Genomic DNA, 17,684 nt, shown 5'->3' with positions numbered 1-17,684 from the left:
CGCACGTGTCTCCCAGTTTACTAACAATTTGACCCCACCCACTCCCGCCTCAAAATTCCAGGAAAGCCATTGGACAGTAGCGAAGAGGGGGCGGTCCTTGGCAAGGGCTTGTCCTACCCGAGGCCCCCGGGCCTTAAAATCTTGAGCCACTGGCCAGGTTGCCCTCTTCTCTGCCTGTTACAAAAACAATTACGACGAGGCCATCAGGGTAATTTTTGGGAAACTAGTTGTTTTGTCCACTCATATGTATCCTAGAGACCTCAGGACTAGTAGCAGGTGCTTTCTTTGCAGGGTGGTGCTGGCATTTGAGTCAGGCTCGTGAAGGGGCAGCCCCCAGTCTGGCCGAGGTGAGGGGCGGATCGCCAAAGGGGTTGTTAGTCAAGATGGCGTTGGCTGCTGGTGCGGCTCGAATCTGGGGACCCAGTCGAGGCTTGGGCCCGGCTGGCCTTCAGCTCCTGCGGCGGCTTGGGACTCGGGGGCTGGCTATATCTGTGAGTATCTTGAGGCACCTGGGAGTTTTTCCCGGAGGGGAATAGGGGTGTCAACGCTGTCTTCAGAATGTGGGACCCCTGCAGGGAGTGAAGGAAGGGCTGTCACAGAAGGGACAAGGGTTGGGAAGACCACTTGGAGAGGACACTCAGGCAGAACTTCCACTTCCTTAGGAGAGGAAAAGTGAGGCAGCTCCTTTGGGGGCCCCGAGAGACAGAGACAGCTTGGAGAGAGTGAGGGGGTTTCTCATTAGTTGCCATCCCTCCCCCAGGGGAGTGATGGCCGCTTGGAGGGACCTGGGAAGAAGCGAGACCTTTGCCTCAGGGGTTGGGGAGTGAAACAGACTTATTAAGACGAGAGACTTTCTTGTTGTTAAAGACCCCTCCCCTTCAAAGAGAAAAGAGATCAGATCTCCCGTTACGGGCTTATTAAAATAGTGCCCCGTACTTCTTTGCTCTTTTGCTACAGTTCTGATTTTAAGATGACTTGCATAAAAATGTCTTTTGATCCTGTGTCCCCTAATCAAATGCCAGGGCAGGGACCATGTCATCTCCTCACACTACAGAGGAGATGATCCATTAAATATTTGTTGAATTAATGGGAGGAGGAGAAGAAGAAAAGAGGCCGACAGAAGCACTTGGCCACATTTCTTAGAAACAGAAATCTTATTGGAAGCCCCCGTGGGCTGCAGTAGGCTCTGAACTAAAATCTCACAATAAGAGAGTGGTTATTTAGAAGGTTATGAAGCTCGATCACGTTAATTCATACCCCTAATCTGCCGCTTTCCAGCTTTGTAGCCTTGGGCAGGGACCTGCTGCTCTCTGCACCTAATTTCCCCCTCTGTAAAATGCTAGCAGTGGCACCTCATAGGGTTGTTGGGAAAATTAAATATGTAGAATGCTAAGAACTGGACCTGGCATATGATAAGGGCAGTAGGAATGTTGGCTGCTTTTGAAAGTGAGGGTGGAGGGAAGGGAGGGAGAAGAAAGGTGACTTTGGGAGGGAAACCTGTCAAGAACTTGTGGGATTGGGCTTGACCCTCTGACCCTCCAGTCCAGAAGGAAGGGAAGCTAGAAGCTGTGGGAAGAAGCTCTAGATGTGAGGAGAAGCTGGAGGAGGGTGAAGAGGATGGGCCAGGGGTGGGTCACTGTCACTTTTTTTTTTGAGCAATCAGATCCTTCATAGCTGATCTCAGTTCCAGGAGCCCATTGGCTGGACCAGTGGGGCGGGAGGTGGGCAGAACTGGGGCAGGTGTAGGGAAAGGTCATTTGTGACTGATTAAATCAGCTTCCTTCTGGTTCAGTCTCCCTGACGCCCTTCCCTCTTGACTTCCCTCCTTCATTTTGGGGGCAGGAGTGGGGGAAAGGAGGAGGTCTTCCAGAATCCTTCTTTTTATGTACGTATATTTAAAAATTTATGTATTTTTGGAGTCTTGGTTTTTCTTCTCCACTTTTATTTCTCCTACTTGTCCTTTCTAAAATTAAAAATGCTACTTTTTTTTAATCCTCACCCAAGGATATTTTTTTCCATTGATTATTAAAGGGGGAGAGGGGAGAGAGAGAGAGAAACATTGATGTGGGAGTGACATCCCACACGCTCCCAGACCAGACTGGGGATCGAACCTGTAACCCAAGTACATGTCCCTTGACAAGGAATTGAACCTGCTACTCTTCCATGCGTGGGCCAGTGCTCTAACCACTGAGAACACTGGCCAGGGCAATATTTTTTTAAATTTTTTTTTTAATGGAGGGAAAGAGTAGTAGCATTTAGTCAACGAAGATTTTAGGTCAGAGCTGTCCTAGAACTTCTTGTGATGATGGAAGTGTTCTATATCTGGGCTGTCCAGTACAGTAGCTACCAACCACATGTGGCTACTGAGCACTCGCAATGTGGCCAGTTCCACTGAGGAACTGAAATTTTCACTGTACAGATAGTTTCCAACTTATGATGGTCTGACTTACAATATTTCTATTTTACAATGGAGTGAAAGTGATACACATTCATTAGAAACCTTACTTTGAATTTTGATCTTTTCCCGGGTTAGCAGGATGTGGTTGTGCTGGACAGAGGCAGCAGGTTACAGCTCTCAGTCAGCCACACGATCACGAGGGCAAACAACCACAGAGTACTATGTGACCAGCGTATTTTGGATATTGTGTTTTGTGTTTTGACGTCCCGTTATGTCTACAAAAAAGCTTTTTTTGTAGGTTGATGCTAAGCCACTGAGCCATGCTGGCTGGGCTTTATTTAATTTTAATGAATTTAAATTGAAATAGCCACAGGTGGCTGCTGACTGCTGTATTGGATGGTGCAGTTTTACCTGATCAAGGTGAAGCCAGGAGGTAGTGCCTTGGGAGAAGGTTGGGAGGCTGTATTGTAGCAGACAGGTTGGGTTGTTGGGGCAGGCGGGGCACCCTTCTCCCTGCCTGCTTGCCCTTCCTTTCACTTGGGAGACGTTTGCCTGACTCTGCCTCCCTTCCTGTCCCCTCAGTTGCAGGCAGATATGTTAGTGCTCAGGGAGAAGAGGAGGAAGGAAACCTTGATTGTCAAGGTGTCCTGAGTCGGTTTCTCAGCCTCCACCCCAAGAAGCAAGTGGGTCCTTGGCCAAGTCACTTCACTTCTCTGAGCTTAGCAAGTGGGTAACTGGAGTCCCTGCCCCGTTGGAAATCAGGGAGCACCTAGAGCTTGGTCTGTGCAAATTTGCAGTAATGTTATTTCTCTGATCCAGCTGTTGGGCAGCCTTACCAAGGGTGCCAGTGTCCTGTCCAGTGTCCAAGTGGTTGGTGTCCAGTGTGTATTGTGGGATGAATGGAGATGGATATTACTGATCTCCTAACTGTATGTGTCCATCTCCCTCTTGGCTTGTGTCTTAAGGAACCCAGCCGCTTTCATTTTATGAAGCACTTTATAATCTACAGTGCCCACTCACTCATTATTTAATATAGCCATACTGCAAGGTACCTACTGGTAGTTTTCTCTCATCACAGGTGAAGAAACTGATGCTCAGAGAGGTGAGGTCTGAACTTGGAGCTCTGGAGTCCAAAGCCCAGTTTCTTTTCATAATACCAGGCTTCCAGGAGGAGAGTATTAGGGCTTTGGTTTAGGTCTTGCAGCATTCTGCTTAGTCCAATCTTGACTTGTATCACCAGCCTCTGCCCAGGCTGGCTGGTGGGAAGCTGGGTGACAGGGCTCGCCTTTCCCTCCCTCCCTCAGCTCCACTGGCCATTTTCCCCCTCTTTGGATCAGCCCCTGCTACCTGGAGGTCTTTGTGGGGATATGGTTCTTTAGATGTCAGCTGACATGCCACATCCTCAGAGAAGCTTTCCCAACATCAACACCAGTCTCCATCTGTAAAATAGGGACCACAGTTGTACTCCTTCAGAGAGATGTGAGGATGAAAGGAAATGGTTTTGATGAAGCACTTATCATGTGTACTTTGCGCTCAGTAAGGGCTCAAGAAATGGCTACTGTTTCTCTCCAGAGACAGTGAATCTGGGGTGGCCATGACTGATGCTGGGGAAGGATGGCCTCCCTCAGGGCTCCACACCTCCAGTGCCTGGGAGACCATATCACTGCTCAAGCCCTCTGGTCCCCGGATCTACGAAGCCAGAAAAAGCCTGCTTAATCACACTCCCTGGCCTCCCTGGCCAGCTCTCCCAGGAGGCGAGGTCTCTGATGAGGCTGCTGACATTTCTGAGCTGGAAGCAAAGCCAGGTCTCAGCACTGGGCTGTTTGAGGGCACAGTGCCTCAGACCCCAGGAGGGAGTGGCTTTGGGTGGCCTTAGTATCCTACATACAGAGGACTCAGTTAACTGGTTTATCTGCTGTGCCTCATGGCTGGACCCCACCTTTCTTACCAGCCTCCCCAGACAGTAGTGGTCAGGCTGCCTCGCTTCGTATGCTGACATCACCACTCATGATCTCTGTGGCCTTGGACTAGTCAACCCCTCTGAACCTCAGGGCCACCTCTGTGTTACTGTAGTGTGATAACAGCACCTGCCTCACGGGGCTGCTGTGTGGGTCCAGTGAGCACACAGGCAAAAAGAAAGTGCATTGTGTGGCGCCCAGCACCACGCTAGTCAGCTATTAGTGTGCTACAGCCGTAGTGGTCTCCAGCGTGCCAGGGTGCCAGGCTTTCTTCTCTTGCCCCAGAGCCTTTGTTGTTTCCAGGGACTGAAGTGTTCTTCCCCCAGCCTTTGCCTGGCTCGCCTCTGCTGGTCCAGCAGGTCTCAGCTTCATCTGATGCTGGTAGTGAAAGGTTCTCCCAGAGCCGTGACAGGGCTTTATACCCATCTCACTACCCTGCGTGTGGAGTAGCAGTTCTTAATTTCTCCATAAGGGGGCGCAGAGTCAGGGCGACTGTCTCCTGCCCAGGATGACATAGCTGGAAAAGGACAAAGTCAGGATCTCAACATGGGCAGTTTAACTCTAGTGTCTCTCATCCTACCCCACACTGTGTTAACCACGAAGCTATCCCGACTCCTCTGAGCTCGCCCTTCTTTATTGTAACTCATGTGTTCAGTGTCTGTCATCCACCTCCAGCCCTCAGTTCAGGCCTGACTTAGAACAAGTATTCAGTTATCTACCGGTTTGACAACAATTGTCAAATATACTAGTTAGCTACTCGTGTGTATTGCGTGTTCAGTATGTGCCAGGCGCTGGGCTGAGCACTCTACACACATTTACTCATTAATCCTCATGACCACCCATGAGCTAGGTACTCATACTGTCCTCTGTTTATGCATGAGGAAACTGAGGCTCAGGGAGCTTTAGTTACACAGCCAGGGGACAGCAGTTTGCTCAAGTCCATGCCCTTAACCTTGGTGCCATGAGGATTGACTCCATGAGGGGCCACCCCAACACTGACCTACTGGGCAGACCAGACCATCCAGAACAGGCTTTCCTGTTTCCTGTGTGGTGTGAGAGGATGTGGCTTCAAGGCTCTGTGTAAATGCATGTAACCTCTGCCACTGTAAGTCCCTGGCCATCAGGACAAACCCACCCCCCTCCCCAAAAACAAAAGAAGAAGTTGGTGGAGCTGCATCCTTCCTCTGCAGGCATTTACCACCCACTCCCACAGTGGAGCATTTCTTCAGGACCAGGCCCTGCTGAGCCCTTCACAGAACTCACTGAATCAGCACAGTAACCCTGGGGTGGCACAGCCCAGGCTCAACACCAGTGTGTGGGGTGTGCCATGGTGTCCTTACAGTAGCTCCCAGTCTTCAGGGACAGAGTCCTGTCCTGACACCTTGGCTTGTTCTGAGCCCTGAGATCCTATGGTCCCGACCCCTGCCAGCCTCTGGACTACCCTCTTAAAGGCCCTGCACAGATCACAGCCCTCGTTCCATCTGTGTCTCCCCTGGGCCACAGTCCTCTGGAGTGTCTGCCAGGACCATGGTCTGGCATCACAATCAAGTTTGAGGTGCAGCTAGCCCTTCTCCCCAACTCCTCTTTTCCCCACCTTCCTCCTGAGGTGCCAGTCATTTCCCCTTTTCCCATTTCCTAACCTTCTAGATGTTTTTTCCCTCATACCAGTTTTCATAGCATATCCCACACCTGTACTGAACTCTTTGTGTGCCTTATCTTAGGAACTTTTCCCAGAAGCCTGCTGTAGCCTTTTTACAAAGGGAGAAATTCAAAGAGACACACAGTGAGCTAAGAAATTAGAACCCAGGTCAGTGGGACTCCAAAGCCAGTGAATGTAGCCACTTATCCATCTGTTTGTTCAGTAATTGCCTCTGGAGTGTCCACTCTATAACCAACCTGGCCATGACCTTTGCTTTCGGGGAGCTTGTGATGTGTGTGGGGGACAGACATAACACAAAAGGATCCTGTAGGTGGACAGAAAGGTCGGGCCGTGTGAGAGCTCAGAGGGGGAAGCACAGTCTGCAGAGTTTGGTCTGCAGAGTTTAACTGCTTCCCTCGCAGGCAGAGGGGAAGTCTGCTGTGATGTCGAGCCTGGACCTGCCCTGCTGTTGGGAGTGTAATTTCCTGTATTTCCTCACAACTATAATGGCAGGTAAACGCACACATGTTCATGCTCCCCCCTGGAACCTTGGATGGCTTCTTCGCTGCAATTAAAGGAGAGACGGAGGGGGAATACACTCGAGCCGCATGCGTGAGGTCCAGCTCATGGCAAACCCAGTCATTCTTCTTCAGTTCCTGTTGGAAGTGAGGCCACCATTCTGAGCTAAGAGGGATCTGGCGACCAGTGGAAAGCACAGATGTAGATGTGTGGCAGCCAGGCCAACGATCGCAGTTGGATTAGGAGCATGGTTTTTGTCTGAATGTTAGCCTGGCCCAGGTTTGAAGCCAGTCCTTATTTATTTAGCTTTAGCTCTGTGGATCAGGGCAGGTTCTTTTTTCTCCCTGAACCATGTTTTCTCATCTACTCAAGGGTAGTATTAAGATTATGTGTGCAGAGTTGAGCCTGGCACCCAGCAAGTGCTTAATCAAGGGGAGCTGTTGCCATACTTGACCAGTTCAAGGTTAGCTCAAGAGCTAGAAATGGAATTGGTTCATATCTTGTCACACACGTAGGCTTCTTATGGGCTTTCCCAGCCAGGCCTCTGATCTGAGCAGGTGTGATGCTCCTTGCAGAACTACTCCAGCCACTCCGAGCTCCTTCCAGGTTCCACAGGGGGCACGCTACTCCTCACATTTTGCCTTTAGCTCTGTTCCCCTGGTATCAAATGCCCTTTCCCTGACTCATAGATGTCCTTCAGGCCTCAGTTCTCATGTCCCTTCCTCAGGGAAGCCTGCCCCTCTTTCCACTCTGCTGTGCGGATCCCCATGGCTTCTAGGAGAATGTGACTCACCTTCATCGGTACTTGGTCAGCATCTGTCTTCCATGCTGGGTCCCCAGGGAATGAAGCAGGTGCTCAAACATTTGTTGAGTGAGTCAGGCTGGGCTTGTGGGGGGAGTTAGGCCTGGCATGGGGAGGGCACTGATGTGTGTGGAGCAGCTTGCCAGGTTATGGGGGAAGAGGTAGGGAACAGAGGAGAGCAGTGGTAGAAAGGATAACCAAGTTTTTTTGAGTGTTTACTGTGTGACTTATAAGTGCTCTGCTAACATTTTCTACAAGTGATCTCATTTTAGCCTTGCAACGTTTCCATGAGGTGCTCTCCATTTTACAGATGAGAAAGGACCGACTTGGAAAAGGGAAGTCACTTTTTCCCATGGTCACCCAGCAAGAGATTTGAACCCAGGCAGGCTGACTCTTAAGAACTCAGACTTAGCTCTATTCCAGGTGGCCTCCCTGGTAGATAGAGGGGTCAGTAAAGAACTCCTCTGGCTGACTTGAGGGCACCATGCAGGGGTGTTTGTGCCTGTGGTAGCCATGGGTGATTGAAACTGGGGGGTCTCTGTGGCCAGACTGGGGAGGCCCTGAATGCTGGGAGGAAGAGTTTGGGCCTCTGATAATAATAATAGCTGCCAGTTCTTGAGCTGCCTGCCACTTTATTGAGTCATTTAATCTTTACAACAACCCTGTGGGATAGATGTTGGATGAGGAACTAAGATATAAAGATGGTCTAGTAACTTGCCTGAGGTTACGCAGCAGGGAAGTGGTGGAGCTGGAATTCACACCATGTGTGTCAGGCCCCAGAGTCCTCCTGAGCCACCTAGGGCATACCGCCTGTCCCAATGGGGTTGAGCCAGTGGAACCTGGGTGCTGCTCCTGACTCAGGTGTCCTCAATTCCCTCCAAGCACCCCCAGAGGCAGCAGCAGCACTTCTCATCCCTGGATGACAAGCCGCAATTCCCGGGGGCCTCAGCAGAGTTCATAGACAAGCTGGAATTCATGCAGCCCAATGTCATCTCTGGGATCCCCATCTACCGTGTCATGGATCGGCAGGGCCAGATCATCAACCCCAGCGAGGATCCCCAGGTGAGAGGTCGCCTCCCCTACCCCCTGTCTCCCATGCCCAGACCCCTTGCACATGTCCTCTCTGGTTCCAGTGGCCCCATGTCTCTGTTCTTCCATCTGCAGCTGCCGCAGGAGAAGGTGCTCAAGTTCTATAAGAGCATGACGCTGCTGAACACCATGGACCGTATCCTTTACGAGTCCCAGCGGCAGGTGCGTGGGGACAGGCTGAGGAGGGGAGCTTGGAATCACTAGAGGTCCCCCTACCTCTTGTGGGTCAAAAGACAGCTCCCAAGGAGGAGAAAGTGGAATGGTGATCCTTTGTCTTGGGATCCTTAGAGTTTTTGGGGTCCTCTTGAGTCTGGAGGGAGAATGGGGGAAGGGCCCTGCCTAGGGGCAAAAGGATGGACCAGATCACTGAAAACACCTACTGTGTGCCAGGCTGGGGGCTTAGCTGTGCAGGGAGAGGGCAGGTAGGAGATGTGAGGCCCCTTCTTCTCCGGTGCTCACAGTCCTGAGAAAAAGGGTGATCCTCGATGTTTCCTGGTGTGCCCATGTCAAACATGCTGTGATCCTCAGCGAGCAGAGACCCAGTCAAAGAGGGAAATAGTGACACAAGTAGCTACAAGTCCAGAGGACACAACTGGGCCTGGGGGCTCGAAAGATGTCACCAGACCTCTTTCTCCCTCTGTGTGTCTTCTCTCCTTTGCCTTGGCTTTCTTCCTTCTCAAGCTGTGGTGGGCTCTGGAAGTTCCAGGCTCATGGAGAGGTGGCAGAGAAAGGGTTCGGGGTATGATTGAAGTCCTCTTCTGCTACTTTCTGGCTTTGCGGCCCTGGGAAAACTGCTTATCCTCTCAGTGCTTCAGTTTTCTGGTCTATATGGGGCTGCTGTGAGGATTGATGGTGGCATATGTAATGGCCTTAGGAACAGTGAGCTTGGCATTTAGTCAGCCCATGGTAAATATTAGCTATTATTTGTCATGATCTTACCAGCCTCAAGATAATGAAACCTGCTCCTTAGCAGTGGAAAGTGGTCCCTGATGTTCCAGCAGAAGGCTCGGGCTGATGCTCATTGGCTAGGCTTTGGTCACAGGCCCCTCCCTGAACCAATCCCTGTGACAGGCCAGGCTGGGGCCTTGTACCCAACCTCAGAAACGAAGGGAATAGAGTAGGAGTAGACTGAGAGCGTGGGTCCCAGGGTTCCTGTTAGAAAAGGGGGAAGAATTTGGGCATGCGGGTCCTCAGATGTCACCACCCCTGCTGGGTGAGGGGTGGGGGTGGGCTTGGAAATCAGTATTTGCATCAAGCCCTCAGGTGACTCTGCCATGGTCTAAAGCATGAGGCCCATTGGCCTAGAGGACAGGACTGAGCAGATCAGGCAGGCAGCCTACTCCAGACTCTTGCTCTCAGGAACATTCTGTATGGGCTCTCCAGGTTATGGTAGTGTCCCCACTCTGCCCAGAAACTTCCTTTGGCTCCCATGTCCACAGGCCCTTCCTGCCCATCCTGTCTCTTTTTCCACTGTGGCCTTGGCAGTCCATGCCCCTCTCCACAGCCTCAGTGCCAGGAAAAAACTCTTTTTTTCTCTTCCCACCCTCACACATGCCTGAGCTCCTTCCTGCCCCTGCATTGGCTGCACAGACAGGGACTTTGGAATCCCACAGATGTGGGTCAATCACAACTTTGTGACTTTGGGCAGATGATTTTTCTTGTTTTTGTCTCAGTTTCTTCAGTATATTAAAAAATGGGGGTAATAAGAGAACCCACTGGGTAGGGTTGGGGTAGGAATTCTGTGAGAACCAGCACATAAAGCCCCTTGCCCATTGCCCACAGGAAGCCCTCCATGAGCTCAGCTCAATGAATGAGCCATCAAGGTTCATCCCATTAGGATTACTGTCACCTGCAAGTAACAGACCTCCTCCAGTCCTCCCCCCCTCAAAAAAAATCCTAACCAAAATAGAAGCAGTAGCTTCAACAGATTAATAGTTTTTTCTCTTGCATAAAAGAAATCTGGAAACAGATGGTCTGGGCTAGTATGGTGGCACCACAATGTCATTGGATATCCAGTGTTAGCTTCTAGCCTTGAGGCCCCCTCATGAACCTAATGGCTGCTAGGGCTCCCTCCATCACATCTCATTCCAGGCAGGAAGTAGAAGGAAGGTCAGACATGGCACTTATCAGGTATCTCTCACAGCCACCTTTATAGAACTTTCCAGGTAGTCCTAATAATACCTCATATTTCATTGGTCACTCCCAGCTACAAGGGAGAATGGGAAATGTAGTGTTTTAGTCTGGGCAGTTGCTGCCTGCGGTGGAACGAGATCTCTGTTAGCAAAGAGCAAGAAGGGTAGGGTACCGGGTGGCAACCAATGACCTCTGCCAGTAACCCAGGTCCTGTTTCCTCAGGGGACCCCTGTCAGGCTCCTCCCCTCGCCAATCTCACAGCCCTGCCAGGCACTCAGCACCTGGCATCCACCCACTCAGTCGGCTCTGGGAGGTCAATTAACTTTTAATTGGCTCCCCACTTAGAAGAAAGCATTATTCATCTGGTTCCCCCACCAGGACAGAAAGCCAGGCCTGCAGAACACACGAGGACTGTGCAGAGGGCATCCAGCAGGGGCTCGCCTGCGCCCTCCCTGTCTACTTTGCCTGTGGTCCTGGGGAACTCATTTCTCTCTCTGTGGCAGGGGCTCCTCAAATCTCTAACCAGACCTCACCTCTTAGCCCCACATCTACTTGGCTTCTCGCCCTGGTGCCCACACCAGATTCGGCCTCTAACCTTCCTCCCAGACCTGCTCCTTTACTTCCCCTAGGTCGGCTCTTGGTGAGGGGCGCCCCACCATCCCCCCATTTGCCCAAGCTGGAGACCTGCATTTCATTCTGTCTCCTTCCCTCTCGCTGCCCTTCCTCTCTCATTCCCTCTGTCCCTGGGCACTGAGCGGGCGGGTTGGCTTTCATCGTTGCCATTCAAAGATGGCGGCCACGGGTACGGGCTTCAGGGCCTGTGCCAGGCAGGAGGAAAGGCGGGGCAAGGGCTGGCACCAGCTGCAGTGGTCTTCTTTTATCAAGAAGGCAAAAGCGGACTTCCACTTAAGTCTCTAGCTAGAGCTGTGTCCTGTGGCCACCTCTGGCTGCGAGGGAGGCTGGGGACCTAACATTTGGCTTTTCCAGGTTCTGGGATTGGGCACCAGTATAGCCAGCCAGGGGTTTTCTGCCATTCCCTGGTACCCCTGACTACTGCTTTTCTTTTCTTTTTTAAATTTATTTTTAGTTAATCCTCACCCAAGGGTATTTTTTCTATTGACTTTAGAGAGAGTGGAAGGGAAGGAGGGAGGGAGCGGGGAAAGAGAAATAGAGGGAAAGAAAGAAACATCAGTATAAGAGAGACACAGCAATTGATTGCCTCCTACAACCCAGGTACCTGCCCTTGACTGGTAATTGAACCCTCTACCCTTCAGCCCTCTGGCCAATGCTCCAGCCATTAGGCCAGAGCTAATTTAATTTTTAAAAAATTTTATTTTTCAATTACAGTTGATAATCAGTATTTTATATTATTTCAGGTGTACAGCATTGTGGTTAGACAATTATATAATTTACAAAGTGAGCCCCCCAATAACTCAAGTACCCCATCACACAGTCCCTCACTCTGGCTCTTGCAGTTCCTCCGTGAAGGGTGAAACCTCGGTGTGGCCTAGCCCAGAGCTGCCTTCAGGAAGTATATGCTGATTAACAGAGCCATCAGGTCAGGATTTGGATGGTTTTCTGTGGTTGCCCAGCATAACTGAGCCGGGGCCTCTGGGCTCCCCTCTACCCCCAGGGCCGGATCTCCTTCTACATGACCAACTATGGTGAGGAGGGGACACATGTGGGCAGTGCAGCAGCCCTGGACAGCACGGACCTGGTGTTTGGCCAGTACCGGGAGGCAGGTACGTTTGCCCATGACCTGGCCCTGCAGAAGCACATGCCAGAGGCCTGGGTCTGTGGTCCCCATCGAGGCAGGTCAGGCCCAGTCCCTTCTGGTGTTAAGATGCGACCCACATTAGTTACTTCATGTGCTCTTCGAGGGGCGGCATGATGCTAGGGGGATCCAAGGAGCTGGAGAAAGGGCTTTCCAAGCAAGAAAGAGCCATGTCAGATACAGGAGTTTGGAGGGGACTGGCTTCCCCTCTGTGGAGGCCAAGCACTGTTGTGATGAAGAGCCTGTGCTCCTAACTGGTCCATGGCTACCAGTTGTCAGATTTGGGGCAAGTTGCTTCCCTTCTCTGAGCATCAGTTTTCTCATCTCCAAAATCAAGATGATGATGACCCAGCCAGTGTGGTTCAGTGGTGGAGTGTCAACCCAGGAACCAGGAGGTTGAGGTTTAGACTCGATCCCCAGTAGGGGGTGTGCAGGAGGCAGCCAATGGATGATGTTTTTCTATCATCAATGTTTCTACCTCTATCCCTCTCCCTTCCCCTCTCTCTGAATATCAATAGAAACATTAAAAAAGAATAAGATGATGATGGTATTGAGGGTAGGCCTAGCTGCAGGCGGGGCACATACTGTGGGACCCCTGTCCACACAGTGTGGGCTCTGCTGGCCTCTCTCCAGGCGCTGCAGCCTTCAGAGAGCAGAAGCAAATGGGAAGGCTTGGCCAGGGAGCTGGCTCACTTCTAAGTGAATGAGTACAGGGAAGGAAGGATCGAAAGTGAGGACTGAAAAAAATCAGTGTGCATAAAAGAGTGATTAAGGTCAAGGAGTTAGCCCAGGGAGCTGAGGGGGGTGGTTCCAGGCTAGTTGTTGGTATGGGGACCCTGTAAGGGAGCCTCCCTCTGGGGGTAACAGGGAGGCAGATCTTGAGCCTTCCTCTTAGGTACTTCATGATTGTGGGCAAGTTAATTAACGGCTCCTTAGCGTATTGTGTATAATGAGAGATGGTGGATCTTCTTAACATGGTTGTTGAGGGGTTTCATGGGACAGATGACACAAAGCCAGTAGTACAGGGCCTGGTGTGGGGTAAGCATTCAGTGTCAGAGGTGATGTTGTGACCGGAGCCGCACAGGGTTGGTCTGCCCCTCCTGGACCCCCCTCCCCACTAACTGCTGCCCCCTCCCCACACAGGTGTGCTGATGTATCGGGACTTCCCCCTGGAACAGTTCATGAACCAGTGCTACGGCAACGTGAACGACCTGGGCAAGGGGCGCCAGATGCCTGTCCACTATGGCTGCAAGGAGCGTCACTTCGTCACCATCTCCTCTCCACTGGCCACACAGATTCCTCAGGGTGAGGATGCGTGTCCCAGGCCTGGAACACCCAACCAATGGTGTACCCCTGCACAGGCCCCAGGCCTTTTCCATCCCAGCAGAACTTTTTGGTTGGTGACAGTCAGCCAGCACTGGCCTGGCCTCAGACTTTCAAGACCCCTCCTGTCTGGAACCCTTCAGAGGCTGGCTGTGGTGGCGTCCTCACCCGTTTGGCAGGCTTGAGCCAGCATGACCACACTCTTGGGTTCCAAAACTTGAGCCCACCTCATTTGTCTGTGCACAAACATAGCCAACTGCGTGTGACTGAGCGTGTGCTAGGTTCCTTACAGGTCATCTGGCAGGTAGTGAAAAAAGGACTCATGGGCTGTGTAGCTCTAGAGCCTGGGTTTTCGACCCCGACCTTGCTCTGCCACAGTCCTCGGAGTCAGCTCCCCTAAAGCGTACTCTGGAAGTCCGCAGCTCTTGGAGAGGGGATCGCTTCTGTTAAAGGCATCTGCTTGGGAAGTAGGCTCACCAGGGCTGGGCCTCCTGCCCGCACAGCAGGGGAACATGGAAGGGGACCTCCCTCCCTGCCTTCTGGAGCCTGCTCTTGGTTGAGGGTCAGTCTGGCTTCAGCTCTCTCTGCTCAGGGCAGCCCAGATACATGAGTTGCTGTGTCTACACAGTTTTAGCAGAGTGCCTGGCACGTTGGAGGGCCCCATGCCTGTTCACTCATAGCGTTGTTTGGAAACAAGGAGTGAGCCGTTCATGCCTGAGGTGGGAGGTGAGCAGGACAGCCTTCTAGGTGGAGGTGACATTTTTGCTGAAGGTAGGTAGGATTTCCATAATGTGGGACCCTGGCCCTCACCTTCCTTTTGAGTGACCATTAATTCACTCAGTTGCAAATGTATGGAGTCCCCACTATGTGGGTGCCATTCTAGGTGCAGTGAACAAGAGACAGACACAACCCTCTGCCCTGCTGGTGCTGGTGTGGGGTAGGGAGATGGACAGTAAACAAGGTGAAGTGACCCGTGGAGCATGTCAGGGTTTGATAGGTACCATGGGGAAATGAAGCTGGGAGGGAGTGGTGTGTAACAGGGAAGGTGGGTGGCATCATTAGGTCACATTTTGGGGGGGAGGGGGAGAAAGCGGGGATCTTGAGGCGGGGCCTGCCTGACATGTTTGAGGTGCAGGGAGGAGCACAGTGTGGTAGCAGTGGATGGGGGTAAGGGGTGTCAGGGAGGTATGGGAGGGTGCAGATCTGCGGGGCCTCAGGGCCTTTGACTTTAAGCCACAGTGGAATGGGCACCATGAGGCCGTGGGGGAGGAGTGGTCAGCTGTGCAATGACTTGGCCTGGCTCACAATTGAACAGTCCTCTGGCTGCCCTGAAAGTAATAGGAGGGGCCTAGGTTGGGCCACTGAGGTGAAGGAAATGGGGAGAAGGGGTCAGATTCTGGCTCTGTTTTGAAGGTGGAGTAAGCATGGGGATGACAGAGAGTTAGGAATCAAAGACGGAGCTGACATTTTGGGCCTGAAGAGTTGAAAGGATGAAGCTGCTGTCAGCTGAGGGGTAGGTTTGGGGGGACAGTCAGGTTATTAGGTGTTTTTTTTTCTTTTTTTAAAATGTTTTTATTGGTTTTTAGAGAGAGAGGAAGGGAGAGGGAGAGACAGAGAAACACTGATGTGAGGGAAACATCGATCAGTTGCCTCCTGTATGCATCCAACCAGGGATTGAGCCTGCAACCTGGGCATGTACCCTGACTGGGAATCACACAGGTGACCTTTCGGTGCACTGGACGATGCTCAGCCAACTGAGCCACACTGGCCAGGGCCAATATCAGGTGTTTTCTTTCCCCTTGGAGCCTGGTGACAGCCAGCCTGAACTCTGGAGCCTGGGATGAGGGTGATGGGGGTGAGTGTGAGAGGGAGAGACGAGCGTGCGTGGGGCTCTGCTCCTGCTTACCACCCTCTCACTGCCTGCAGCGGTGGGGGCAGCCTACGCGGCCAAGCGGGCCAATGCCAACAGGATCGTCATCTGTTACTTCGGTGAGGGGGCAGCCAGCGAGGGGGATGCCCATGCCGGCTTCAACTTTGCTGCCACCCTTGAGTGCCCCATCATCTTCTTCTGCCGGAACAATGGCTATGCCATCTCCACGCCCACCTCCGAGCAGTACCGTGGGGACGGCATCGGTATGGGCCTGCGTTGTCTCCTCTTTCCCCTCCTGTTCCCTTCCTGCGGTGTCCGGCACGAGGGAGGTCGCAGGAGACAGTGAACGGAGCGCTGCTCTGTTTGCTTTCTTCTCCCATTTCCTTCCCTCTCCCTTTCCCTGCTCATTGTCCTCCCTGAGCCACGGGGTCTGAGCTGCCTCTCTGTCCCCACAGCGGCTCGAGGCCCTGGGTACGGCATCTTGTCGATCCGCGTGGATGGCAATGACGTGTTCGCCGTGTATAACGCCACCAAGGAGGCCCGGAGGCGGGCCGTGGCAGAGAACCAGCCCTTCCTCATTGAGGCCATGACCTATAGGTGCCTGCCTCCCATTCTCCCACCAGCCTTGACAGCCACCACCTTTACCATCTTCCCCACATCCATCACTGGGGTCCCCAAAACTTGACCCCATCACCCCATGTTGTATTCCCTTCCTTGCCTTGAGCAGGATTGGGCACCACAGCACCAGTGACGACAGCTCGGCATACCGCTCCGTGGACGAGGTCAGTTACTGGGACAAGCAGGACCACCCCATCTCCCGGCTGAGGCACTACATGCAGAGCCGGGGCTGGTGGGACGAGGAGCAGGAGAAGGCCTGGAGGAAGCAGTCCCGGAAGAAGGTGAGCGGCTCCCTCTGTTGGAAACCGATGCCCCAGGGGTGTGTCTGGGGGTGTATCGTGGGGAACCCTGGAAGGATGGAGACTGGGATTTAGGGGACATTGAACTGGGAGACTTGGGGTCTCCCCAGTGATATCTGGTAAGTGTGGCCTGTGGAGCCAGGCTGCTTGGGCACATGCTCCTTGGCCATGTCCTTGGCATGATGTCTGCCCTCTGCTCTTTCATCTCTGAAGAGGGATCTTGGGGTACCTGCATCAGAAGGTTGGGGATGAGGTGACTTAATCCGCATGTGGTGTAAGTGTGCCACCCACAGCCAGCCCGTTGCCCTCCCTGGCCCTGGTCATTAGGAGCCAGAGGCAGTTGCAGACCAGAGGTAAGGGCAGATCCTGGCATCAGGTAGCAGTATGTCCAGATCTGCCCCTGACTACATTATCATGGGCAAGTCTCTTCTCTGAGCCTTGGTTTCCTCATCTCTAAGCTGCCTGCTTTTTAGGGCTGCTGAGTCTGACACCATTCCATAGGCTTAGGTCAGTGCCTGGTCCTGCGAAAGATGGAGGTGCTGGGATTGGGGTGTTGATGGGGATGTGAACTGTATCACCACGGTGATGGTGATCGTCTTCGTTGTCCAGTTGGGAACACAAAGGATCGGGGTTAACGCCTCACCGAGGTCCTACAGGTAAGAGGCAGGGCCCTGGACAGGAGGCCAGCTACCTGCCTACCGTCCCATGTCCCCCAGGTGATGGAGGCCTTTGAGCAGGCCGAGCGGAAGCTGAAGCCCAGTCCCAGCCTGCTCTTCTCGGATGTGTATCAGGAGATGCCTGCCCAGCTCCGCAAGCAACAGGAGTCTCTGGCCCGTCACCTCCAGACCTATGGCGAGCACTACCCCCTGGACCACTTCGAGAAGTGAGGCCTGCTCGCCCCACCCCACCCATCTCAGGTACCCTGAGAGGCAGTCCCTGACTGAGGAGTGGAGGGAGCTGGCAGGACACCACCCCCTTCCCCAGCCAGCACCCTCCAAGATACTCGGGACATGGCAGGGCTGAGATAGTAAGGGCAGGGTTTCCGCTCACCATCCCTGCTCCTCTAGGCTGTTACATTGTGGGGGGCCCTCTCAGCCCCCACATTGACAGTGGTTACAGTGCCTTCTCCCAGGGGCTAGATGGAGGTGCCTTCAGGACTGGAAGCGCTTCGGACTGGGGACAGGCATGGCAGGTTAGCCTGTGGAACTTTCTCAAAGCAAGAGGTGGTCAGCAAGCAGTGAATAAACTGTGTGTCTCTACCG

General features: G+C 52.7%; 1 protein-coding gene across 4 annotated transcripts; it reads left to right on the top strand.

Moving 5' to 3' along the window:
* The first annotated feature begins 128 nt into the window (after positions 1–128).
* BCKDHA (branched chain keto acid dehydrogenase E1 subunit alpha) lies at positions 129–17,682 on the top strand. 4 transcript variants are annotated; one of them, XM_081117580.1, is made up of 10 exons: positions 348–491; positions 8,199–8,378; positions 8,481–8,567; positions 12,172–12,280; positions 13,456–13,617; positions 15,562–15,768; positions 15,961–16,102; positions 16,233–16,404; positions 17,139–17,339; positions 17,555–17,682. In XM_081117580.1, exons 1-9 carry the CDS (start codon positions 384–386, stop codon positions 17,307–17,309), a joined length of 1,338 nt encoding a protein of 445 aa, XP_080973706.1. In that variant the 5' UTR covers positions 348–383; the 3' UTR covers positions 17,310–17,339; positions 17,555–17,682. The 4 variants fall into 4 exon arrangements, with proteins under 4 accessions (XP_080973703.1, XP_080973706.1, XP_080973705.1 ...); XM_081117579.1 differs by having other exon boundaries at positions 17,542–17,682; XM_081117578.1 differs by having other exon boundaries at positions 17,490–17,682.
* The last annotated feature ends 2 nt before the right edge of the window (positions 17,683–17,684 follow it).

Source organism: Miniopterus schreibersii, assembly GCF_964146895.1.
Source record: "Miniopterus schreibersii genome assembly, chromosome: 18".
Lineage (NCBI taxonomy): Eukaryota > Metazoa > Chordata > Mammalia > Chiroptera > Miniopteridae > Miniopterus > Miniopterus schreibersii.
This window is presented reverse-complemented; position numbering and strand designations above follow the sequence as displayed.

What these genes read in the sequence shown, in the direction of transcription:
- BCKDHA (XM_081117577.1), top strand. Translation starts at nt 384, where the DNA reads ATGGCGTTGGCTGCTGGTGCGGCTCGAATCTGGGGACCCAGTCGAGGC. An exon ending in CTCGGGGGCTGGCTATATCT is followed by an intron (nt 492 to 8,198) that starts GTGAGTATCTTG and finishes ATTCCCTCCAAG; the next exon opens with CACCCCCAGAGGCAGCAGCA. An exon ending in GGAAGCAGTCCCGGAAGAAG is followed by an intron (nt 16,405 to 17,138) that starts GTGAGCGGCTCC and finishes CATGTCCCCCAG; the next exon opens with GTGATGGAGGCCTTTGAGCA.